Source organism: Cyprinodon tularosa, unplaced genomic scaffold, assembly GCF_016077235.1.
Source record: "Cyprinodon tularosa strain WSP-4 unplaced genomic scaffold, ASM1607723v1 ctg118, whole genome shotgun sequence".
Lineage (NCBI taxonomy): Eukaryota > Metazoa > Chordata > Actinopteri > Cyprinodontiformes > Cyprinodontidae > Cyprinodon > Cyprinodon tularosa.
In genome coordinates, this window is record NW_024037981.1 from 593,716 (window position 1) to 620,987 (window position 27,272).

Sequence of the window (27,272 nt, forward strand, 5' to 3'; positions counted from 1 at the left end):
GACCTGGTTTCTGAGCATAAACCAGGCTTAAGCCCTCAGGGTTTCGGCTCGGCCGCAGACAGGAGGCCTCATATCAGAGTTTGGATTAAATTAGATACTTTAATTTTCAATCAATATCCTATTTTACTCAGATGCACTTAATGTCTTGAACATGTTCAGTAACTGGAGGACTCTGTCTTCCTGTGGAGTCTCTCACATTCAGACTATATTAGGTCAGGCTTAACAGGATTGCACAAAGCATGAAACAACTTGTTAAACATGAATTAGGATGTATTCATCTCCAGCTCCAACAGTGCTTTCCTAGATTGCAGAAACACGAACAGCCAGAGGCACCCCCCCCCCCCCCCTCCTCCTCCTCCTCCTCCCCTTCCTCTCCTCCCCCTCTCCCCTCTCATCCATCCATCCGCGCTTCCTTCCTTTCTTCTCTCCCTGGATGCTGCGTTAGGAGCGCGTTTAGGAAGGGTGCCCCTTCTTCCTGTTCGGATGGAGACGGGCTGAGCAAGGTCCAGGTCCGGTCCAGGATCTCAGCTGGGGGTTCTTCTTTCTGCTGAGAGCACCGAGGAGGAGAGACAGGGTAGGTAAAGGGGAGCCATCAATGATAACCTGTTGTTAGTGTTTTTGTTTTCAGCGCGACAGAGAAAACACGGCTAGAAAACGACAGGAGACAAATAACGATAGGGACACTATTGTTGGCTTGATTATTGTGGTTTTATCGTTATAGGGAGACCACCTGATTATCCTCTGGGTGATTAATCCATCTGACCAGCCGTACTATTCTAATTCTCTTGCCTTTTGGTTAATTGTATTTTTGATTTTTACGCACGGGGAAAAACGCGTGAGATTACCTTGTTAAATGTCAACAAATTTTCCCCCATAATTTATACAAATAAAAATATTTACAGTTCTTGAAATTGCTCCGTTTTAATCCAGAATAGATGTTGCAGCAGTGACTAACTGCAATTAAATTACGGAGCCTTTTGATTTAACCAAGAAGGGGCTGCGAGCGCCGCCACGCGTCCGGACATGGAAACGGTTTAGAAGGTGGCTGAGACGCACCAGGCATCTTCCTGGATTTTCCCCAACAAAAACACCCTGAGCACAACAGTTCTTCCACCTTGGCAGCCACCCAGTCCATTTCTTCTGCAGCCTTTGGCTGTTTGCACAGATCATCACATGCTTTCCTCATTTGGATTCTTTGATGTTTAAAACAAGAGTCTATTTGCTTTATATCATAAAACAGGAGTAAAATCATTCCTACAGGGCATGAGGGGAGAACAGAGCAGTATTAATCTCTGTGCATGTAGTTTAAACTTGTCTCTTTGGTTCATGTTTTGCAGCAGTGGCAAAGAAAATTGTGTTTTCCATGTTTCTAGTTTTAAATAAAAAGGTTAACCCTCCAAATTCCCATTTTATTCAAGGGGATATGAATATGATTTAAAATCATGCTTCTTCTGCTGTCCATGGTTTTCGATACGTGTCTCTATTCAAGGAGGTGAACCATCAAGGAGGCAATTAGTCATATTTATAGTTCCCCACTGATGGAAACTCTATTGTTTACTTATACATTCAGTAGGATTGCACATATTGTGTGGTACCTTTAGAAAGTGCTGGTGAAAAACCATAAATAACGGAAAAAAACAAAGCTTTAAAAAGGTCAGATTTCATCTGAATTTTTCTGAAATTACAATAATGAAAAAATATATTTCAAATTTCAGACATCTTTCTTGCAGTTTTTTTAGACTTAGATTATTTAAAAAGAACTCATCATTATTATTATTGTTATAATTTATATCTACTCAATTTCCTAAAAAAAAAATGTCCAGAAACTCCTATGTTTCTACTATAACACTTTGTATAAAAACAAAATTCCTCAATAAAATTTTCTTTTAAAGAATTATGCAATTTAATTTATCCTATATTTTTGGTTGCAATCAACCAACACTGATCAACCAATCAGTGTGCCCCAGACATGCTGAAACACCTTTCTTTTTTTTTTTTTTTTTTTTTTTTTTTTTTTTTTTTTTTGGGGGGGGGGGGGGGGGGGGGAGTGTTCACGGCGCGGCAAAAAAACAACAACAAAGCATCACAAAGTATCAAATCTGTGGATCTTTCCAGCAGCATGATGCTGCCACCACCTTGTAGATTTGTTTATTCAAGTTGAATTGCAGATGGTGTTTTCTATGTGGAGCCCTTTCTCCGTTCGCCATGTGTCTCCTCCTCCAAAGCTACCATGAGTCTCTCGGCTGCTTCTCTGATGAAGGCTATACTTGCTTGGTGGGTCAGACCTACATTAGGAACCTACATCCTGGGGGTTCTGATCTGTAGGGGGGGCAAGTTTGGGTCAAATCGGATGTATTATCAAAAATACAACAGGGTAGCTTTAGCAGGCTTTAATGTCTCTTTTGATGTAATTTATAAATTCAATTTCAACATAAGAATAACCTTTTAAGCTTTTAGTTGGATGCAAACTGTGTCTTTCATTGTTTTTCTTACCTTTTAACAAAAATAAAATGTTCCACCTAAGAAAGCATTCCTTCTGATGGTCTAAAAGTTATTTTTCACAAAGTTCTTTTTCTTTGCTTTTATGTCTAGACATAAAAAGTGTTTTTATTTTTTGACTATGAAATGTCACACGCTAAATAGTACGTCTGAAGCAATTAGTGAGAATAATGGTGATTAACTGATTGCTGAAATTATGGAACACATCATTAATGGAAGAATCACTTACTGGAATACACAGACTCTAAAACATTTCATTTGTTTAAGGAGAAACCCTCTCAGAGCAATAACTGAGCCTAAACTGTAGGGAAAATAAATAAAATTTGTATTCATGATGAAAACGCTTCTTTGTCTGTAAATATGCTTGATTCAGAACTCCTAAAATTGCATTTCTAAGCATTAAAATACATGTTTTATCGATTAATAATGATTTAAAATGTGTGGTAAATGTCTGTGATGTAGTTCAATTGCTTGTTTATTGAGGAGTATTAATTGATTAAGAATAGGTCTATTTCTGTGATTAAAATTGAAAAAACTATTACTATTATTGGTATTTAAGATAAATGATAACTGCAGCCCTAGTCTATAGTGTCATACTTTTTAGATTTTATTTGACAAAAACTTTTAAAATGTGACTATTTTAGTCATTTAGCAATTTTAAATGCTTTTTAGTTTGTGGCTGTATTGTAAAAAAAAAAAAGAATGTTAAAAGTGGTTCAATAATTTTGCAAGGCTCTTTAGGAACAACTTCAAACTTAACGGTCTGTCTAATTAAACTTTAACCTCTTTCCATAAAACCAGAGGAAAGCTTTAAAGCAGAGCTAGAAGCTGGAAGCAGCAAAGATGAGGTGATTTAAACTGAGTTCAACCAAATCATTATCCTACTTTGTTTTTCTGTTTCTTTACCGTTCTCCTTCAGCTCTCCACCCCTCCTGTCACCCATCCATTGTCACTTTCTCATTTAGCAAAATCAACGTACACAGAAGCAAACCGTGTTTTAACGACTCATTGAAGTTATTTTGAGCAAAGCTCTGACAGATCATTTGTTCCAGCCTGCCTCTCCATTTCTTTCCCATCCTAACCCCACTCTCCTGTTGTTTCCCCCTGCAGATCCTCCAACATCTGAAGCTCTTCTGCATCTCTTCCAAGGGCGCATCGCTGGGGTTTTGTTTAACATGCAGGCTTTAAGGTGCTAGTAGCAGTTTGAGCTCAGAGGAGTCTTCTGTGTGTCTTCATGCATTCTTCAAGGACAGAAATGGGCTCAGTGGGAGCGGAGCGTCGCAGGCCAACGCCGGCCCAGACGCCCGAGGAATGGGACGGGTGGAGGGATCGAGGAATGGCTGGATGGAGGGATCCCGGGAGGGAGGGCTGGAGAGAGGGAAGGGAGAGCGGCGTGGTGCAGAGCTACAGCTTCGATTCGTATCAGCTGGAGGAGGAGGAGATCAGTAAAGACGCCCCAGAGCGAGGAGTGCTGGCTCTATCTGAGCCCGGTGAGCACTTCTTGCTTTCTCTCTTTCTCTGTGTTCATGTTTTGCACTATTTATAAAAAGACAGCAGAGGAACAAAGTGGATTTAATGTAGGAGTTAGCTGAGCAGGATAGTAAAGAAAAAACAGGAGAGAGAACAGCGTTCAACAAGCACATCATTGCTGGAGGTCCTGCTGTTATACTTTGATTAGATGTGGCTTTAATTATGAACATTTCCTGGGGATTAAATCCACTTTGCTCTTGTATCAACTTAAAAAAAATTAAAACACACAATGGATTTAGTTTGTCCTTTGCAGGTATTCTCTTGCAGTGAGGACATATTATTTCCTCCTTACTGCATGAAATAACATCAGGAAGGGACTCAGATGTTGCTTTTTTATCAGGTTTGTTTTCAGGGTCAGATACAGGTGTGTGATAAACATGTCCAGATAACATTGGAGGAGAAGGAGAAAGCAACATGTTTTGTGTAAAGCAAGGCGGGCAGACCTGTTGACACATAATTGCCTTGTTGCCTGGTTACAAAGGTTGCACAAAGGCCGGTTTAATTAGATCATGAGTGAAGACAGACACACAGCCAGGGCCCTGGATACAGTGTCTCCCAGACTCATCTGCTTCTCCTTCCTCAGCTCTGCTTACTGTGGGTTTTTATAATCACCTTTAGTTTCTTTTCAAACCAATAGAAAACTATGCAATGCTGTGAAATGTTTTATTTTGTTTCAACAGGCGTGTGTTCTATAGTGTAATTTTAAGCTACAGTTTTACCCAAAGTAATATAAGTAGCTGCATCATGAAGAATAATTTTAGACTAATTTCATCACAAAAGCGGATTCAGTAAGGAAACTAAAGAAGGATGAGAACCTTTGAATAGACTTTTTCTTTTTCTCCTGTTAGCAGGCATGCCGTTTATTTGTCTAAAGACAAACCTGACATATTTTTATGGTATCTTTTGTCTTCATCAGAGGTTACCTTCACTGTCGTTTGGAACTACAGCTGATGACACCTCTGATTAAGATGGAAGCTACCATTGAAAATAAAAAAAAAGGCACATATAGCACATACTCACCACTGTAGAGGGCACTTTAGCAGACATATTGGCCCCTAAGAAGGCATTAAACATGAGTTTCAGCTTCCAAGGGAGCATTTTAACATGTGTTTTGGTTCCCAAGAGGGCACTGAGCACACATTTTGCTCCACAAGTGAACACTTTAACATGCATTTTGGCTTCGGAGAGGGAGCAGAACATGTTTTTTGGATTCCAAGAGGCAAATCTAACATGGAGCCTAGGCGGAAGTTCAACTGAAGAAACTCATTGCTTTCCTTCATCCACCTATGACACAGCCAATCAGCTTTGAACCACACCTCAACGAAACCCAATCGGCCTTCAAAGTGCATCTTAAAAGGCCTCCAATATGCACCTGTCTGCTCCTGTGTGCAGCCGGTGGATGCGCTGTAACTTCATTCAGATAACTTCATTCAACTCACCTCCAGCCCCTCCTCCACCATCCTCCCGGACTCTTACTGCGTTCCCTTTAGCTTCTTAACCGGTTCGGCAGAAGACCGCCATGTTGAGCCTGGTTCTGCCAGAGGTTTCTTCCCAACTGGGAGTTTTTTCTCTCCACTGTCGCTCAATGCTTGCTCATCATGTAGAGGTTCTCTCAACCTGTGTTATCCAACCTGGACTTCCATCTTCCAGGTCCCTGAGTGAACCTCTAGTATCAGCTCATGCAGTCCACTGGATCTCCCCATTAAGCTCAGCATACCATCTCACTAACCAGCAGTCTACAGACTGACCAACTTCATCCAACTCCATTCGACCAGTTTCAGGCCTGGGGGAACAGCCCTATTCTTTGCTCCTGTTCATGCATATCTATCAAAATTAAGCGCTATGTTTCCTGCCGAAGTCTGAGCACCAAAGACAAAGTAGTTGTATCAATACATTTCTCCTAATTGTCTTTTCTCTTTGTGCGAAGTTTTCCAAATTTGGCTTCCGAGAGGAAGTTAAAATCTAAATTAGCACATTCTATTAGTGACAAACTATCTAAAGTTAGTTTATATGGTTTTATTGAACTAGTATCTTTAAAAATATTTAAATTCTAATTTTTAGCCCTTTAGCCATCATCTGCACATGTGCAGGAAATGTTCTATGAACACATCATAAATGCAGGGAGATAAATATATAAACTTATTTTGAGAAACATTTTGTGCTTTCCAGATACTGTTTAATTTGGTGTTTCTTTCTGCAGCCAAACTGCCTCCTACATTCAGAGCTCTCTAGTTACTCTGAAAGAGACTGACTTTAAACGTGAATATATCAGTTGTTATGATTAAATGCCAGTAGAGATGTTTTTAAAGAGACAAAGCGTGTCTCACAGCAGAGTTTAAATCAGCTGGTGTTTATTGTTTCACAGTTAAAAGACAGAAATAATTGGTTATGGCTGTTTTTTTTATGGGTTGTGTGAGGGGTTGTCAGGTAATTAATCTGCAGTGGTGTGTGATAAAACCTGTCCAGTGGGAACACTGCTGCTTGTTTGGTAGCAATTCAAATACACTTCAGCAACATTTATCATGCTTAAAATAAATGTTACTTTTAAGATTTTGGAGACTTATTACTCTGCTCAGCAAGATATAAATATACACATATATATATCTACCTGCAATAGAAACATTAATAACCTTCGGATCACTGGACTAAATAGAGTTAGAATGAAGAAAATACTATTCTGTTTATTTCTGATTCTATACTGCCTTTGAGCATTTGATATTAGAATAAGTGATATAAGAAGAAAGCAGATGACAGCCAATATTGCCACCAAATGTTGTTGAAGTGTTTACATTCAATATAAAAACCCAAACTGGAGGATTTATGTAAAACACATCGGCCACCCAGACAGAAAGTACTCATGCAAAGGTCTTCAGTAGAGACAGACCGATGTGCCGGTATAACAATATTTTTGGTTGATATAAGCATTCTCTTAATGTAGCGATATCAGGCGATGCATGCAGACTTTGTCCAAATCTTAAGTGCATTCATGTGGAGTGCATGCAATGACATTCCCCTGAAAATGGCTAAATAAAGACCAAAAAGTTTTTTTTTCAAAAACATATTTTATTTAAAGTGAAAACTCTTTTTGGAAATAAGTAAAATATGGGCGGGCTTCGGTGGTGCAGTTGTTGGAGCACATGACACATGTACAGAGGGCTTAGCCCTTGACCCGGATGACCTGGGTTCGAATCCGACCTATGTCCACTCCCTCTCTTTCCTGTCAGCCTACTGTCCATAAAATGAGCCACTAGTGCCGTAGATTTATATTATTGTAAATAATGCCGTAAATATATTATATTTTCCTAAATATATATTTGGGGAAAAAAAAGGTTTTAAGCCAAAAAGTATTTTTAGTAACTGAAAAGGAGAGATTTGAATCTAAACATCCATCCATCCATCTTCTCTCGCTTATTCAGTCAGGGTCATGGTGGTGCTATTTCCGGCAGTCTATGGGCGAAAGGCGGGGTACACCCTGGACAGATCACCAGTCTGTTGCAGGGCAACACAGAAACATAAAACCATGTACACTCACAACTAAGGACAATTCAGAGACCTAACATTTATATTAGTGTGGCTCAGAAGAGAGAACCCATGCATGCATGAGGAGAAACTGCAATCTCCATGCAAAAAAACCGTAGACCAGGAATCAAACCCAGAAATGTAAAGCAAAAGTTCCACAACGTGCATCACTGAATCTGAACAATATTTCTAAAACTGGAGAAAAAATTATGTAAACTGAAAAAAATTTTGAAACAGTGACCCTTTTGTTTTTGTCAAACTAATAACATAAATGAAAATTATTGATTATTCTTTAATATACTTTTAAAATTTCTTTTCAGTTTTAAATCTTTGCCGTTTTAGTTTTTTCTTCAGCTTTAGAAAGGTTCTTTCAGTTAAACATAAACTGTATGGCCGTTATTTAATTCTATAATGTGCTTTTTATTACAGTTTTGTTTAATTTGTAAATAGATGTTGATTTTCCATTTAAATCGAAACCTGTACAACATTTATTATCACGCAAGCCTTCTAAAACAGGCCGGTTTTTTAAATTTGCATCTGAGTTGGAATGGGCTTCGGTGGATGGGCCTCCATGGTGCAGCGCTCCAATTACAGTTTGCTCTAGTGTGAACTAACAAAGAGTCCAGGATAGGTGTCAAAACGTCTTTAGAATAACTGAGCAAAAGTCAAGCTGCCTCCTATTTTCATGTTATTTGAACATTCTCTACACATTGTCTACACAATCAACAAAAACTATCAGCAGATCGGCTGTTGTTACTTCATAGTGAGAACTACTTTTCCACCTCAGTCTGCTGTAAAATCTACTTCCTTCCAAATAATTCAAAGCTGGTTAAAGTGAGTTTACAGGATTAGAGACGGATTAGGAGCACTTCCATAGAGACCCTGCACATCATACTTTATCCATGAGAAGGATTCTGCTGCAAAACAGTCTTTTAATGAACCAACTCTGACAGCTAGTTTTCTGTCAACAAACCAACCCCTGTAATCTGCTTCTCAGCAGTCAGAAGGGCAGAGACTTTTACTTCACCAGTTTCTCCATCTGCTGTAGCAGAATCCTTCCTCCTCATTAGCGTGTTTGACTCATTATGATTGTAGAAAATAATATTTTTTTTGCCAGAACCTTTTGGATCAGTGCTGGCAGACTTTAAGAACGGTCTGTAATTTGAAAGTTTTGTGTCTACTCTTTATTCTATTGTTGTAGGTAAAAAACAAAAACAAAGGTTTTTGTCTATTTTGGTGATATATCTAGATATTCAGTAATTTATTGTGAGTAAACAGATCTAAGTTGATTTGAAATCAAACACCCTCCATTGGCAAATCTATGTGGTTCAACAGCATAGGAAAGATAATAGCACAAACAATACTAAAAGAATAAAGAATATATGATACTTGCAAATACTTGCAAACATACATAAAAGATGTCTTTATAAAAGAACCGTGATAATGTTGTTTTTTTCTTATCCAGTTGAGCTGGAAAGAGATTATATGAATGTACATTGTGAAACACATGAATAGACAAACATACTTCTATTATGAAGACCCAGGGAATAAACACGAGAATGTAAAATATTTCAGGTATACTAGCTTTTATTTTTTCTTCACTTTTACTTTAAAATGCTTTGAATAAACTACAGGTTCTGACAGTGCAGGGCTGCAGCTAGATTCTCTTGGGTATTTTGTTAAAATTTATGTTTCTGTGCCAAAAAAAACTTTTGAGAGTTGAACTAAAGAGCTAAACTCTGATCCACAACATATCCTAATGTAAGCAGTATTTAGCAGGAATCCCTGCAGCTCCCTCTGGGTTGTCTCTTGGCAGCCCTTCTGATCAGAGTAATGAGCAGTTTTTGTGAGGCCATTTTTATTTCCTCCAAGTTTCTTATGATCATAACAGGGTGTATACATTGAACCAGCGGTTACTAACAGAAATCCTCTAGGGCAAGTGTCCTGCAGCATTTAGATGGGTCCCTTGCCTTGCACACGTTAATCAAATGACTAAACTACCTCAAGTTCTTCAGAGCTCTGCAAATGAGCCACAAGCTGTGTGATGAACAGAAGCACATGGAAAGGTGGACAGTGTCACAAAAACATTTCACTTAAATTTTAAGATTTATGTAATTTTATAACATCTCAAATTCCTATGAACATTTATTTAGATAATTGTAACACAACTTATTAAATAAACCTTATATGATGCTTCATTAATTTAATAGAGCTTATTTTTTAAAAATACATAACTGTCAAGTTTATTTATTTAGAATTAATAAAGAATACTTACTGTAGTAGAAATTAATACTAATGGTTGTATTTATTTTAAATACATAAAGTTCATAAAGTTGCACAATAATCAGGTTACCTTTATGCAAATCAAACAATATATTTTATGTATTTTAAATAAATACAACCATTAGTATTCATTTTGAGTTAGTATACTTTATTAATACTAAATACATAAACCCGATAAATATGTATTTCAGATAAATCATTTATTATGCTAATATGGATCATGTACATTTTATTGAAAAGGTTTTTGTTGAAGTTCCGGGTTCGATTCCTGGTCCGGGGTCTTTCTGCATGCAGTTTGCATGTTCTCCCTGAGCATGCGTGGGTTCTCTCTGGGTACTCCAGCTTCCTCCCACACTCCAAAAACATGACTGTTAGGTTAATTGTATTAATTCTCCTTAGGTGTGAGTGTGTGCGTGAATGGTTGTTTGTTCTGTGTGTCTCTGTGTTGCCCTGCGATGGACTGGCGACCTGTCCAGGGTGGACCCCGCCTCTCGCCAGTAGACAGCTGGAGACAGGCACCAGCACCCCTCACGACCCCAACAGGGATAAGCGTGTTGTGAGATGGATGGATGTTTTTTAATGTAGTAAATTTACATATATCTTAAGATTTGGGTGAAATATCTCTGTGAAAGTATTAAGGCTTTAAACTATAACTAAAATTGTAATTGAAGCTGAATTTTACTTCATGTTGATTTTTCTTTAAAGAGAACATCAAGTACTAAAGAAACCGATTTCGCAACCAGGTTAATGCATCTTTTCATGTTTTATCCCAACCTAATTGTTTTGAATTGCAAAAAAGATGGAAAATCTCTTGAAGTGATTCATAGCAGTGTGTCATATCCCCACTGTTTTAATTTCTAACCCTTGACTCCTTTCATTTCCCTCTTCAGAATTTGAGCAGCCCATCCCTGATGACCGTTACCATGGAATCTACTTTGCAATGCTCCTGGCTGGAGTGGGTTTCCTGCTTCCCTACAACAGCTTCATCACCGACGTCGACTACCTGCATTGCAAGTTTCAGGGTATGAATGTACATGACGTTCAAAGACACAACCTGGACACCCACAGTCTCAGCATTTCCATCTTTCTCCTGTATTTCAGGAACACCCATAGTGTTTGACATGAGTCTGACCTATATAGTGGTTGCTCTGCTGGCTGTGATCCTCAACAATGTGCTGGTGGAGAGACTCAGCATGCACACCAGGATTACTGTGGGTAGGTTCAAGTCGCCATGTTTGCGTTCTCCTTCTGGCATTTAGAAATGCCAAAGACATTTATGCATGCACAGTGTTTTTGTATCTTTTTTTCATAATTATTTACATCTTTTCAATGTTGCTGTAATGTCTCAAAGCATCTAAATGGTTGATTAATATAAGATGCTCTGAACACCCTCTGATACATTCAACACATTTGAAAAGTGATGCCTTTAAAATAAACTATTCTATGCTAATGATTTTATACATTTGTGCTGGAGATAAGTTAAGGAATGTAAAGGCTTCGTAGTGCCAGAAATAAAAGTAAAAACATCTTTGAGCAAGAATGAAACAAGAAGAGTTTTTGAAAGAATATCTCTGAGGAGAGTTTCTGTGACTCTGTGCTGATTTCCACTCGGTGCATGTGAGCTTTAACCACTCTATTCTTTGTAACTTAAAATAGCTCTGCCTGCAGCCTTGAGGGGGAAACTTTTGAAGTGTGTTGTTCGCTTGAGAGCTTTTCTGTGGAGTTGATACATTCGTAGCTCTGCAACAGGATCTCATCTGCAGCAAAGCTGATGATTGCACAATGAATTCAATCACATCACAGACAACAGCAGGAATATATTTACATATCAGCCTTTTCTGTCCTCTGCAGGTTACATCTTGGCACTGGGGCCACTCATCTTTGTCAGCGTGTTTGACGTCTGGCTGGAAATGTTCACCAACAAGCAGGCTTACGTCATCAACCTGGTGTCAGTGGGAGTGGTCGCCTTTGGATGCACAGGTAGGCTTTTCCTAAAGGTACACAGATTTTAGCTTTATCTATTAAAGCACCAGGACTTAATTTTGAAGTGACTCCAAAATTGCTAAACAGTCAGAGAGGAAAAAAAAAAATTAATCTAATTTTAAGGAAGCAAATAAAAAGAACAAACTAAAGAATGTGAGAGTGGTCAAAATTAGTAGAAAAAATGACTATTTAAGAAAAAATACCTACACCACCAAAAAAATCTAGAAATTAGTAAAAAATTCTGAAATTAAGTGTATTTAACCCAAATTTGAGTAAGTAAATAGGATGTTTTGCCAATGTAATGAGTATATTTACTCCTAAAATAAGATAATTAGATAGTATGCACTTAAAATAAGACAAAGCAATTGTTTTTTTTCTTATTTTAAATATAAATTGTCTTGTTCCACTGGCAAAGTGTCTCACTTACCTGCTCAATTCAAGAAAAAAAAAAATCCCTTATTTTAAGAAAAAAATACTACTCATTTACTGTACTTTACTCCAGCTGCACATCTTTACACATCTAATACTGCAGGATGTCGTAGTTTAATCTCTGCATAAAGACATTTCAAAAAGCCCACAGTATCAACATAGCAACTAAAGCCCATAACAGATTTTGAAAAGACAACATTGTCCAACTACCAGAGTGTTAGTTTCAACTTGGCCCCACAATCTAGCTGAGGAATCACAGAAACAGGAACTATTAGACCAAATAAAAGCAGCTGGGAAAACTCTTTTGGATGCTCTTACAGGGGATTGTTCGAGGATATAAATATAGCCGTAGCTGACAGTAATGAAAGATACACTGTTTCAAAAATCTGGACAGGTAATATGTCCATTACCCCCCCTCCCAACCAAAATCTGGCAAACATCACTACATGGTTTAAACTACCTGACGGTGTCCAGATCCTCATTAAAAATGAAAACAAGATTGTTGGACTGCGGCTGAGGTTGGGTCCGGTCAGTCCTTCTCACCTACATGCAGACCATCTCACCCCTTTTATTCCCCAACAGTTTTTCTTTTTTTTTTTTCTTTTGGTACTTCTTCCTGCTGACTTAGCAATACTAAGGCGGCCTTTACCTGCCTGATTGGCAAGACAAGGCAAGGCAAATTTATTTGTATAGCACAAATTAGTACAAAGACAATGCAAAGTGCTTTACATGATTAAAATATAGGAAAAGAAAACAAAATCACAGCAAGTAGGGGAAAAAATGCAGAAACAAAAAAGAACATTAAAAACAGTTGGGCTAAAGAAAATAAAAAAGTTGAACTAATGATGTTTCTGTTGAACTGTTTAACTAGAACAGTAGAAGGCATTCCTAAACAAATGTGTTTTTAGTCTTGATTTAAAGCAACTCAGGCTTTCCGCACTTTTACAGTTTTCTGGAAGTTTGTTACAGATAAGTGGAGCATAGGTACTAAATGCTGCTTCTTCATATTTAGTTCTGGTTCTTAGTTAAATCTAAACTAAGTTAAATCAGGCAAAAATGGCGTAGAGTCCCTAGCTTTAGAAACATGCTACAGTTGTGCTTGAAAGTTTACACAGCCTCCCATTAGAGAAAATGATTAATATACATTACGCTGGAAAAGCGATCTAGAAATAAGTAAACATTTCTCAAATTCAGTGCATTTACCCTTAATTTGAGCAGGTAAATGAGATGATTTTCCATAGGAATGAGTATTGTTACTCTTAAAATAAGATATTTAGATAATATGCACTTGAAATAAGACAATGCAATTTGGTTTTCTTATATTAGATGTAAATTGTCTTGTTCCATTGGAAAAATGTCTCTTTTACCTTCTCAATTCAAGAACAATTTCACTTATTTTAAGAAAAAATGACTTTTTCCAATGTAGTAATTGAAATAACACAAAACTGGAAAAAATAAAGATAAATAAAAAATGAGTGTATTTTTTTTTTCTAATAAAGTTTTATGATGAAAATAACATATATTGCTTTAAAAACTAGCCTTTAAATCAAGTATCTCTTCTTGGAGTTGACCTTAATTTCAAGGGAAATGAAATTCAAGCTATGAAACATGCTTATAAAATAATACATTGTCACACATATAAAACACTGAATGCTTTCAGCTGGTGGTATCACACAGTGAGAGAACATCTAAGAACAAAGTGATGAACTGATGTCACTTTGAGCTACAGAAGCGGTGGATTCATGAGAAAAATCAAAAATTTTCCTAAAATTAAATCACCATAAACAAAATATTTGATTAATGGATTTTATCAGTTAAAAACCCTGATGTAGCTCAGACAGGTTTTCTTAAAAAATGTATGAGATGGAAGAAGGATGGTGAACTTCAAAGAGTGCTCCTAGTCACTGTAGTCAGATGTATGCATGTGTTTGCAATAGTTGAGGTGATGTTGGCTATTGGTATTGATTTTATAAATGAAATGTGTGTAAGCACATGTGAATATGTATATATTTATGTATATTTAAACTTAAGCATAAGTAGAAAATCATGTCTATAAATTATATTTGCATAATAAATTTGTAATTTTTTGTTATTTCTTTCTTATTTGTCTGAAATAAAATAATTCATTCAGTCTTTGCTGCCTTCTAAGGATGCAGAAGCTCTGCTCTAACCGATAATCCACCATTTTGCTAATAGAGAGCACACCAAGGGTTCAGAACTATTTTCTATGTAAAAACAAAAAGGTAAAAATAGTGACAGCAGTAGCTTCTTAAACATGAATGAAGCAGAACTGGAGAGGATAACTAAAAGATTTTCCTCCAATTGTACTTTTAGAAGTTCTAGAAACCATTAAACAACCAGGTATCTGATGTACGATGGAGTTGGATTATTAAAGGCTATAAATCTGAGAAGAATTTATAATTTCATCCTGGATTTAAGAGGGAGCCAATAAAAGGAAGCTAAAATGGGAGAAATATGATCTCCCTTTTTAGTTTTCATCAGAGCTCTCTCTGCAGCTTTTTGAAATAGCAGAGATTTTGGGGTTTTTCAATAAAGAGGAGTTGCGATACGTCCTTAAAGTAAAAAATGCATTGAGTGAGTTTAATGCATTTCTTTGGGAGCATAATTTTGGTAATATAGCAGAAGTGAAAATCAATTTGTGTAATTTGATGTGCATAAAATACCTAGCTATTTGAGAGTGGCAGGGCAGTGGTTAGGGCATAGATATTGGAATCGTTAGGTTCTTAGTTCAAGCCCCACTCCCACAGACTGCCACTCTGGGTCTCTGAGCAAGACCCTTAACCCCACACTGCTCCCTGGGTACCACACGATGGCAGTCCACTGCTCCCCGAGGGATGGGTTAAATGCAGAGGTAAATTTCCCCAATGTGAGATCAGTAAACTTCAATTATTATTGTTTCTTAAATGTAGGCTTTCTGCTGTGTTGGAATAGGGCAAGTTTATTTAGATAACCATAAAAAAAGTACAAAATGATTGATAGTAAAATGAAAGAAAGTAGCACTACATCCTAAAACTAATATTTTTTACACTGAAAAAAAAAACTTTTGCTTAGCCTAGAATCTTTATTGTAATTATATTAGATTTTCAGTAGAAGACCTGAGAGTCTGTGATGTATTCTGAGCCATTCAGTTATTCATAGCCAAACCACTATTTTAAGACTTTTCTCTGAGATATTTGGAACCATGAACATTAGAACTCGGGGGATGTGTTCCAAGTGTTTAAGTGAGGATGCAGGCAGTAACCTTTTGGATCAACTGCAGCTGTTTGATGGAGTTTTTAACCAAACATATGAAGACACTGTTGCAGTAATCCGTTCTACTAAAGAGGAACTCATTAATTAGATAAAATAAGATCCTGCTGAGACGTTAGTCTCTGCAAGTGTTAGTCTGAGTTTATTACTACATTCAGATTTAGAGTCTGATTATTGGTTTCTAGGTGTGTTGACTTTAAACACTCTTCTTCAGGTCCAAAATTATTTAAGTTTTGCCTTTCAATTTGGTTTGTTTCCTGAATGGATTCATAGTCACCTGGTGACATAGTCATGTATAGCTGTGTGTCATCTGCATAGTGAAGGTAACTTTTGCTGCTGGTTAAGATCTGAGCTGGGTAAGTTCTACTTACCTGACAATGTTCCATTTATAAAGATCTGAGTTGTTGAAACAGTTCAGCAACATCAGCATCTTTACAAAAGTTTGATTCTTTTCAAATTCATTTGATTGCCAGTTAGCAGCAATAGAACATATAAGAAGAGCTGTTGTGAAAGGTTAGACATCATAAGATGGAGAAACAGATGTCTAAATTTGGACAGAATGTAATTAGTTTAGAATATTTATACAATCAGCTGACAATCCTCCGCTTAGCTTTTTGTGAGCTCTGAGCTTTATATGGTCACAGTTTAATTAGTGGAGAACTTCTCTAGAGTGGTTCTGTGGAGGTTCAGGAAGAAGAACGGCTCCATAAGTTGCGCTGTCACAGCGTAAGGTCTTTGTTTGCATTGATAACTGGATTCGTCTCCCTTCTCCAGTGCAGCAGTCCAGTTTCTATGGTTACATGGGGATGCTTCCCAAGAGGTATACTCAGGGGGTGATGACTGGAGAAAGTAAGTACTCTCAGAAAGATGCATAGATATTTGTTTTTCTCTCTTTTTAAAAACCTTGCTTCTATTTGAACCTTCCAGGCACGGCCGGCGTGATTATTTCGCTGTCTCGCATCTTCACCAAGCTGTTGATAGACGACGAGAAGATGAACACCGTGATCTTCTTCCTCATCTCTATCGGCATGGAGAAGCTCTGCTTTCTGCTTCACCTCGTCGTCAGACGCTCGCGGTTTGTCCGCTACTACACCAGCCACGCTCAGGGCAAAGGTCCGGCGAAATGTCACGATCCGAGAGACACCGGCACCGGATACAGGGTCCATCATGACGTCACAGCAGAGGAGGTTATATTCGTAAGTTATGTTAACATTTATAGTACTTTAACATTTAGAGCTTATGTTTACCTTACATGTTGTCATTGTTTCATTAAACCACCAATCGGTCTGGATTTAATAGTGTAATGGCAACTGGGGAATGGTAGAAATTGCATAGATAGATAGATAGATAGATAGATAGATAGATAGATAGATAGATAGATAGATAGATAGATAGATAGATAGATAGATAGATAGATAGATAGATAGATAGATAGATAGATAGATAGATAGATAGATAGATAGATAGATAGATAGATAGATAGATAGATAGATAGATAGATAGATTTTATTGCATTATGGTTTACTGCAGTCAATTTTTCTTTGTTAAAAAGATCGGGGGGGGTTGCACCATGTTTCCATGTTCTGAGCTTCGCTCCCCAGGACAGGAAGCCATATTGCTCAGATGCAGAACAGGATTTTATCTACGGATCTCACGATAAAGTCTGAATACAAATATGCTCCACACTTTTCGTAATTTTTTTTTCTGCTTCAAAAAAAAAAAAAAAAAACATACTTTTCATTACATTTTTCATTTAAGACCAATTTTTTATTCATTGTTAAAAGCACATGCTGCTCCAACTTCAATAACAGCTTCAATTGGTAACATTGAATTAAGTTTGCTTAAATTAATTTATTTAAGTTTTCAACTTATAAATGTAATAAATGAAGTTGCATCAAATGGATTCTATTACTTGTCACCATTTGGAGCAATTCATTTCAGTTGGAGCAGCATTTCCTTTTCAGTGTTGGTTTATCGCAAAAACAGTCCCAATAGATACTGTATGAGACAAATTGTGAAAAAGTTAAAAGGATGTTGAATTTTCCTCTGTGTGTGGAGCAGTAGATACTCTCTTTAGTTTTCACCTGCAACATTTCAAATGGTTTTTACAGTAAATGTAACAAAAATGTAATATTACAGAGATAGATATCAGGTACCTGAATTATGGCATCACGTTCTTGACGGTTTCTGTGGGGAGATGTTTTATAAATGTACAAGCAAGTTCAGGCAGTTAGTCTTGGCTTCCCTTAAAAATGCACTTATTCATGGTCTGCTTTCCTTGGCTGCCATTCAGAAAGACAAACCTTTAAATGGATGAGAGAGGGAGAGAGAGATGCTTTATTGGGATTGTGATATGCAGGACAGAACGTGACATGGGTTGATGAAGGAAAAACAGGGAGGAGGAAAACGATGCTTAGGTTGTCTTTGTGCAACAGGGATAAACGGCTGATTAGCATAAGATACAGAAAAGGAGGGACAGTGGAGAAAAATGACTAAAAGGAAATTAGACTATAAGGTGAGAGGAGAGGGCAAGAGAGCAGAAGAGCAGTCAGGATGATAAGATTTAAAAAGAGAGCAAAAATGAGTTAGGAGAAGCTGAATTCATTTGGTCGTTGTGCTTAAAACAGCAAACAGAGCTGCCATTCTTCAGGTTGTCTATCTTTGAATCCATCTGTGCCATCCAACATGTGTCCAGAATCTAAAAGACAACCCCCAGTCTCACTGTACTGTGTGTGTGATCTGGGTCCCAAGGCTGTTTCTAGTGGTGACTCTATTAGGTTGCCGAGGGAGACGAAAGCTCTGCATTATGGGATAATAAGGAGAACTAGTGCTTTTTGGCGTGCATGTCTCTTTAATCAGCTAATGGATCCGTCTGTGTGGCTGTGTGTGTAGATTTAAAAACAGTCTATATCAGTGAGTGTGCTGCTCTTATGCTAATTTGTATTCCAGTCAAAAGACTTTCCGACATCACTACATCATCCTGAATTTGCAGCTGTCCTCTCTAATAGGCGCTGCCATTAAAAGCTGATTTCATGCTTCCTCTGGCTACCTCTAGTGTTTAGATATAGAAATGAACACCAAAGTGGTGATGAAATGTGTCTCCTCAGGGAAACGGAGGGACCGCGGCGCCCGCCTCAGCTGAAGAAGGCCAGGAAGACTTTGTGGGCGGTACTTATGTAAGATTCGATGCCCCGAAAGCCAAGATGAGGAAGAGCTGGCCCGGTGTCCGCGGTACTCCCTGCTTTAATCTTCTTCTCTCACCGTTCAATTACCCTCTGACAAATAAATCCCCTGGTGGGATTTATTGGAAAGCATCAGAGTTCAACTGTGAGTCATCAGATTTTTAATTACTGGTGCATATGTGCATGTCTCTCCCCCCCACCAGACATGATCTTGCACCGTTACGTGGTGTCACGTGTGATCTGGGCCTACATGCTGTCCATAGCCGTGACCTACAGCATCACTCTGTGTCTCTTCCCTGGGCTGGAGTCCGAGATACGGAACAACACCTTAGGGGAATGGCTGCCCATCCTCATCATGGCCACCTTCAACATGTCCGACTTTGTTGGCAAGGTCAGCAGAATTTTCAGCTAAATGAAGCTGTAATGGTATTATATAGATATTAAGGCCAGAATCACTCCTACTCCTTACATATTTAGTCAATTGATTCAGCTTAGAGGTTCTCTTTTTCTTTTTTTCTTTTAATAAAATGGTTTATTAAATGTTTTCTTTACTTTTCTATAACAAATGAAAAAATATTTAATGGTAATTTGAAAGATTCTGGTTCTGATTCCTTCTTTTTCATCCTGGTTCCTTTCAAACCTCAATTGCAAAAAAAAAGAATCATAAAATCTTACCTGTTATGAATGAGCTGGATAACCAATTTCTGCCCTTAATAAAATACTCTGAACTTCCCAATGAAATTTAATTCCTTAAACATCTAAATTTGTATGAACTTTGCTTTACATCATTACATAGTTATTTTTAACCAGTATATAAATAGCAGTCCTATGAATGCTAATATAAGCTTAGGAATTTTCCTTTCATAGAGTTACCGTATATTTCTTTGCATGATAGTCCTATCACCAGTGTCGCATCCAACTGGTCAAATCTTTATTTAACTTTAAGCGAACTTTCAAATGCTGCTTCACAAACAGGTGGTTGCAAACAGACTTCTTCTTAGGCAGCTTCTTTCTCCTGTCGGCAGCCAAGATAAAGAAAATAGGAATCAAAAATGAAAATATTTGGACGATTGCAGGAGAACCAGTGCCAACCGATGCTCGATTCCCAGCCTTACCCAGAGGTCTTTAAAATCCTGGAAGTTTGTGAATTTGAAGAAAAAAATATTTTAAGCCTTGGAAAGTTTTTAAAAGGTTTATTTTGGTTTGAAATTTCACTCAGATGACAACAGTACTTCATGATCATTGGGCTGTTTTTCTGTTTGTCGGTCAATACATTCTTGCGTTTCTATGTAGTCATCATGGATAACATGCGTGTTACAGCAGGTGCATTGACGGAGGCAATCTTCTCCCTTATCAATTGGTAGATCGCCAGTCAGTCAGTGACTCGGTAATCGAATGGACAGAAAATTCTGATTTCAGGCTACATGGCTTGCCAAAAACAGCCATGGGTAACAAAGGACCAACAAAGACCCAGGCGCTAAAAAACAAAAAAAGTAACGAGCATGGGTGAAGCTGCTATGCTACACCAGCTTCTCACAGCTCCTACATGCTTTTGAAATTAAATTTACGTCTCTGTTTCAACATGCAACAAGTGCCTAATGTGATGAACAAAGTTCAGATGTGTAATTACAGTTCCTTAGTTGTTAGCATTAGTTAGCTGCTTATGTTGTCGCTGAACATAAATAAACATCGCTTTGGACACCAATATCCTACATCAAAGTAAATCTTTCCTAACAGATAAAAAGAACAAGAACTTTTTTTTGGTAAGGTATTCATACTTTTTGCCGTGCAATGATTTTTTTATTTTTTTTTTGGGCAAAGATATCCCAGTATGCAGAGGAAAAACTGTCTGTTTACTGCAGACAGTTTTCTCTTAGTGTGTCAAATTCTACCTTTCTTTATACCAAAGGGGGTCCAGAGAGAAAGGTTTGGAAACCACTGCAATGATCCTCTAGTCTTGTAAAGTGGAAACTTTGTATTCAAGTGCTGTTGTTGTGGTAGAGAAGAGAAACATGTTGCATCCAAAGATTATCCTAACTGCTACTTGGGCAAGACAGTTAGACTTGCTAATTCATCTGCTACTGGAGGAAGAGGATGCATGAAATGCACGGACTAACTGTTAGCGAGCGTCTGATGAAATCAAACAATAACGGGCATTTCAAAAATGAGTGTAAATCGGGATATATATAAAACAAAAAATGTTGCAACATTGTGTACGCTACAAATACAACAGCAGATAACCCTTGATGATGTAGTATTGACCAAACAGAATAGTTTTACTCGGCTTTCTCCTGGGATTATGTGAGGGTCGGCAGCAGGCCAGTAGCTTATATTGTCAGAAACGTGATTTAATGTCCTTTTATCAAATGCTTTTTCTCCTTAGATACTTGCGGCACTTCCCTATGACTGGTCTGGGGGCCGCCTGCTCTTCTTCTCCTGTCTGAGGGTGGTCTTCATCCCTCTGTTTGTCCTGTGCGTGTACCCGGTGGGTGCGCCCATGCTGTCCCCACCCTGCCTGGCCGTGTCTCTTCTCCCTCCTCATGGGAGTCACCAACGGCTACTTTGGGTCTGTCCCGATGATCCAGGCTGCAGGGAAAGTGCCACCTGAGCAGAGGGAGCTGGCAGGTCAGTGTTACTGTGCTGATACACCATCTTAAAGCAGTGTAAACCAAAAATCTTCAAGATCAGATTAGATATGAATTTACAACAGCACTAAAACTGTCATGACTCAGAAAAGAGGACCCAGTATTCAAGGCAAGACAGACAGTGGGATTATTCAAAAAGCGTTTATTTAAAACGGAATCCGCAGATTTGAAGCAGCAGCGGCTAGGGTGTCAAATTCAGGAACCTCTACAGGGGAGAAACAAAGGTTAGTGAACATGATAATCTGATGGAGGATGATCATGAATGCATGAGTCTCTAACCTGGTTTTACAGTTCAGTCAGTGCCCAGAGAACGAGGTTGATTCCAGCTGGTCGGCTGATAAGACACAGCGGACGCTGACAGAGAGTTCCAGATGCTGAAGCCTTGAAGGCTGCAGAACTGGCATTAGATCAGACCCAAGCAGATGAAGGAAGGCAGGATAAACCAGGTACAAGTCAGAAGGTAGATCAGGTTCAGTTCACAAGAAGAATCCAGCAGGAGTCCAAAGACAGGTCAGGCACACGGATCAGAACAGGGACAGAAAGGCTCTGAGGTCCAAAAGCAAAACGGGTCAGGATCGACCCGATCAAAGGCTCCAGAATTATCTGTCCTGATAACTGGAAGCAGGCAGGTAAAGACAAATCAGACGGGTACAGGAGGGTTCACTGGTTGAGAGGCAGAACAGGAAATCAGAAACGCTAAGGTAACGCTGCTTCCCACTGGCTCGAGAGAAATATCTGGCCCTGATGACTGGTAGCAGGCAGCTTTAATAGAGGCAGTAGCAGGTAGATGAGATGATCAGTAAAGTGAAACCGTTAGACAGGTGAATGAAAATAGAAATTAAGCCAGTCATCAACACCAAGATCAGGACAAAAACTTGTTTCGCAACAGCAGAAAGAAAGAAAACCATGTAAGAAAAGGAAACAGAAATGTCACAAAGTGTCATGTTTTGGTTTGTGTGAGCCGCTGCTCACTGTGTTTTTCTAAAATGAAAATTTGTTTTGCACACCTGCATAGATGCATGCTCCAATCCAAACCTTTAAAATCCTTATTGTGTTAGCTTGATTTATTGATAAGGAAGTAAAGGTAAGGTTATTTTATCTTTTTTGCAATAGTGCACAACCAGTAAATATTTTAAAAGCTTTTCTGAACTTAATTTGACTTAAAAAAATTTTTCTACACTTTTGTACTTTAAGCTATGTGATAAACAGCCCTTACTTACCTATCAGTGCAACTAAATAAGTGTTCACACCCCAATTAAAAAATATAAATACCTCTTTTTTTAATCATTGATATGAGATGTATCTTGTTCTTAAAAAATATTCAATAAGAGAGGGATTGTTTTGTTGTTGTTTTTTTTTTTTTTTTTTTACAAAAATAAATCCGGTTGCATTATTGTGCTCAACCTTAAAGTAGGGTTACAGTTTAAGGCCATTATGCATCTTTTTTGTTTGCAAAAAAAACTAATCATTTAATAATAGGATTTTGACATCAATTAAACAGTGCACGCACTGGTTTTCCAAGAAATTAACTAAAATGGCATTGGAAATAGTCCAAAATGTGCCTAAGGTTACCTACAGCTGAAGACAGCACTGATGTAGAAGGAAAATAAATGGCTTCTTGCCATGAAGATAACAGCAGAATGACCAGATACAGCAGCCAAAGTTCGGCAAGTTTTTTTTTAACAAAACATCAATGCTGCTAACACATGAGGGATGCAGCGATTCATGTATTTACTGCAACAACAAGAAGATTGAGCTGACTTAGAGGTGCTAAGCAGAGCATTGAGTTTCTGAAGTGTCTTTAGATTATTCATTCTTAATTTAAAGACTTTTTTTGCAAAACCCACTAATTTAAACAAGAGGCATTTTGGCTCTTTAGTTGCGGTGGTGATATTTATATTATGCTATTAATCTCTGTCTTTAATGACTATAGATCTACCATGAATGACCAGAGGATCATTACTCTGCTTGTTTTTCCTCAGAATAGGACTGATTGAGGCGATTATAAACAAATTTACTGGCTAACAGTCCTTAGCCAGAGCAGTTAGAGCTGCGCACTGCTCTTCCAGCTCGTTCAGTCTCTCACGTCTTCTTATTTAATGTTCTTTCAGAGGATAACATGACAGATCGTTATTGCCCATAATAATGCCTGAAGCATTTTTTTTGCCTGCCTGATATGGATTTGTGAGTAATCTCTGAGATAAAATGGAGCGGTACCGCTTCTGCATCAGGAGATAAAAAGACTGATGGGTTTTTAACTGTTTTTTTCATTTTAAAAAAACTCAAAGCAAAGCAAACAGTCCAGCATTTAAAGCGCTGACTTGTAGGGCTAATGAAGAAAATAACTTCCCCTTCCTGTCTGAACAGGATATGATTTCAACCGTCTTTACAGGAACAGTCATACATGTCTATTTGTTCTCATTATCCGTCTGAAACGCCATTAAAAGATGTGTTAAGTTTAATGTTATTTGAATAGTACAGATCATTTATGTTTATGGTTTTATGTCTTTATAAGGAGTCTCTGAGGCATCCCAGTTATTAAGCTGTCAATGTTTTCCACTCTTTCTGCCAATAATTCTCTAAATTTATCAGACTCTTCATAAAATCCCCTCTAAATGTGATTTTCTGTTAGTTTTTTTCTGAACTAAAAGTTTTGAAGTCAGTCTCTATTTAAACATCTGCTGAACCTCAGGGTGGCATGAAGGAAAGCAATAAGTTTGATGTTCATTAATTTACAAAAACTTCCCGTTGTGTTGTGACAGTATCTCCAAATCAGTTAAATCACTAGAATTGTTTGATTTTGGATTATATTAGATTATTATATTATGTTCAGGTGATACAGACTGGAGATCTTGACCTTGCAAACTGTCCTCATGGGAAAATGTGAATCCCCGATCTGTCCATCCCATAAATACTAAAGGTTGTCTAGATTTATGCTTTCCTTTAAAATATGGAACATCAACGTCTCCTTCTATTCATTACTCACTTAAAACTCACCTGAACTAGAAATCTTTTATTTTTTAATAAAGCTCACATAAAGCATTAAGTGGAAGGAACATGGGTCCTCTCCATCAGTTCCTTTCATTAAATCGTGATTCATGTAGCAGCAGCATCATTATTGTTTAATGGGAAAAAAATCCTTGAATACCTGCTTTGTTCAGCAAAAAAATACTAAATTAAAAGCTTCAGGTTGTTCTCTACATGGGCCTGATCGATCCCAAATAAAAGGAACAAAATTTCATGTACAACAATCTTTTAGTAAGTGGGTGTGTTGCCGCGATCTAAAAAGATAGCTGCACAAATGTTAAGACTTGCAACCTGATTGGCTGTTCTACTGGAAGCTTCAGAGCCTTCAGAAAAGAAAGATGAGGTTCTAAGCCATGTAGAGTGATAATTATTACAAATAATATTGACAGTGCAAGTCATAGCATATCTCACAGTGCTACCAACTAAAGTTAAAGAAAACAAGAACCATCATCAAAATGTGTCTTTGCAGGCTATTGTGATATTCTATTTTTTGTTTATAAACATGACACAATTGGGCTACTCAGTTGTGGAGTGGGTAGTACTGCTGCCCTGCAGCAAGAAGGTTCTGTGTTCAATTCCCGGCCCAGGGTCTTTCTGCTTGGAGTTTGCATGTTTACCCTGAGCATGCGTGGGTTCTCTCCGGGTACTCCGGCTTCCTCCCACAGTCCAAAAACATGACTGTTAGGTTAATTGGCTCCTCCTAAGGTGTGTATGAATGGTTGTTTGTCTCTATGTTGCCCTGTGATGGACTGGTGACCTGTCCAGGGTGTACCCCGCCTCTCGCCCGTAGACAGCTGGAGATAGGCACCAGCACCCCTCGTGACCCTGCTTGGGATTAAGCATGTAAGAAAATGGATTGATGGAACATGACACAATTTTAATTGTGAAAATATTATCTGCTGTCTTGCTGCATTTATTTCTGCCAACCTGTTGACATGTTTCTCTTTATGGATATTATTCTACTATTGCTATTTCTGACAGTCCAAATATGTTTTCATGTCCAGAACATCTTCTTTGTGGCAATAATGACCACAGATTTTTTTTTTTTTTGCACAAGTTTGCATCTAACTTTCAGAAGTGCTAAAAAAAGATGCACAAACTGAGACTGCAGTTTAGTTTGGAAAAATCACTTTTCGGGCGATAAATGTTTATATTTGTATATCCTCTTCAACTTGCTTGGTTTGGTGATTGGAGCAGAGGTCTTCAACAGGAGGTAAACGACCCCTAGGGGGGCCGCAGAGGTACTTCATGGGGGTCTTGAAAGCTTTGGTTGATTACACTTTTTTTTTTTTCCATATTCCCTGTGCAAATTTTTCCATTAATTGAAATGTCTTTAAATACACATTAACATGAATTCAACACACTGTAGTAAACAGATAATGGAGGCAGAAGATGTCTTTCAATCTTCAATGCAGTCAGTGACATACAGGAGCTTTTTCAAACACCGTTTCATTTACAACACCTGTCCCATCAACGAGGAATCAGAAATACTTTAATAATCCCAGGGCAAAATTACATTCATTGCATTACTCCATCTGTAATAGAGTGACTATAGGACCAGTTTGATATAACACAATTTCATACAATATATATAATTAGGAAGTCCCCACTCCATTTCACCATCAGTTTTGGGCTCCTTGGCCTGGAAAACATTGAAGACCCCTGGATTAGAGTATGATCGTCATACTGATGAAGGCGCACAAACTATCTGCTTGATTAGAAGCAGAAATCACTTTGCACCTTCTATGAATATCTGCTCTGCCTGAGGTTTGCACATGGGTGGTTCTAGATAGGGGCCAGCAGGGGCCATTGCCCCTATGGAACTGGCCCCGGTTTGGCCCCTCTACTAAAGACACATTACCAAACCAGTTTTATATGATTGTCATAGAAACTGTAACTGATTGGTCTATTGAATAAATATATATTTACAATTTTACTTTACAAGGATTTAAAGATGCCTGTAGAAAAGACAAAAATCTTTATCTATTAGAGCCAAGTCTCCAGATCCATGAGTGGCTTTTTTGGGTGATTTTATTTGAAATTATTAACCATTATGCTGTTTTTTGTTTTATTCTTTCACTCTGTGAATCCATGAAAAGACACTGGCCCTAAGTTGCCCCCCTGGTAAAATTGGTCCAGATTTACACCTCTTTTAAAAAGCACAAACCTCTTGAAGACCAGACCTGATGATAAGTCAATTAAAAAGATATTGGCAAAAATTGAGACATATGAAAATGTTTTCTACTCTCCTTTTATTCCCACCACCCTATAATTATCCAGCTGAGTCGATAACAATTTGGATCTGAGCTCCTTTCCTCTCCTGGAATGGCTGCTCACTAATTTCCTGTTCTGTTTCTCCATCTTCCTGCAGGAAATACGATGACGGTGTCCTACATGACGGGTTTAATGGTGGGCTCCTCGGTGGCGTACGCCACATACAGCTTCAACCCTACAGCAGCAGGAGCATGCCCCCCCCCACACGCACCTTTCAATGCTACAGGGTACTGAATGTCTGCATACACTAAAACTCACACACATAGACTTTAACACTGTATTTATGTGCAGCAGAAGTAAGCATTTAAAGTTGTAGCATCATGATGAAGTTTCAAAGAGGGAAAGAGCCGGAGCACCCCCCCGCCCGCCCCCCAGCAGCCGGCCGGCCGGCCGAGGCTAACATGGATGACCTTTGAGAATCACTCAGTGGAATTACTGCCTGCATGAGGACCAACAGATTGTCTGACATTTGTAAGGCGGAAAGGCAAGTCATGTTTCACTGCAAGGAGCGAAGCCGAGTTTCTCTACAAGTCTGACTTGTTATTAATGATGACCCAGAGACAAGGTTAAGGCGGGAGGGGGGGCCTCAATTTAAGAAAGGATTTATTTGCTTACTCATTTAGAAAAAAAA

At 38.2% G+C, this 27,272-nt stretch overlaps 1 protein-coding gene across 1 annotated transcript; it reads left to right on the plus strand.

Annotated features, from left to right (window-relative positions):
* Positions 1–372: 372 nt before the first annotated feature.
* Positions 373–27,272, plus strand: slc29a4 (solute carrier family 29 member 4). Its single transcript, XM_038267209.1, is given in 12 exon segments — positions 373–578; positions 3,610–3,989; positions 10,722–10,853; positions 10,933–11,046; positions 11,683–11,811; positions 16,288–16,362; positions 16,441–16,709; positions 18,621–18,744; positions 18,899–19,086; positions 21,079–21,201; positions 21,203–21,320; positions 26,739–27,272. Coding segments are annotated over 11 exon segments (1,665 nt in total). The 5' UTR covers positions 373–578; positions 3,610–3,733; the 3' UTR covers positions 26,876–27,272.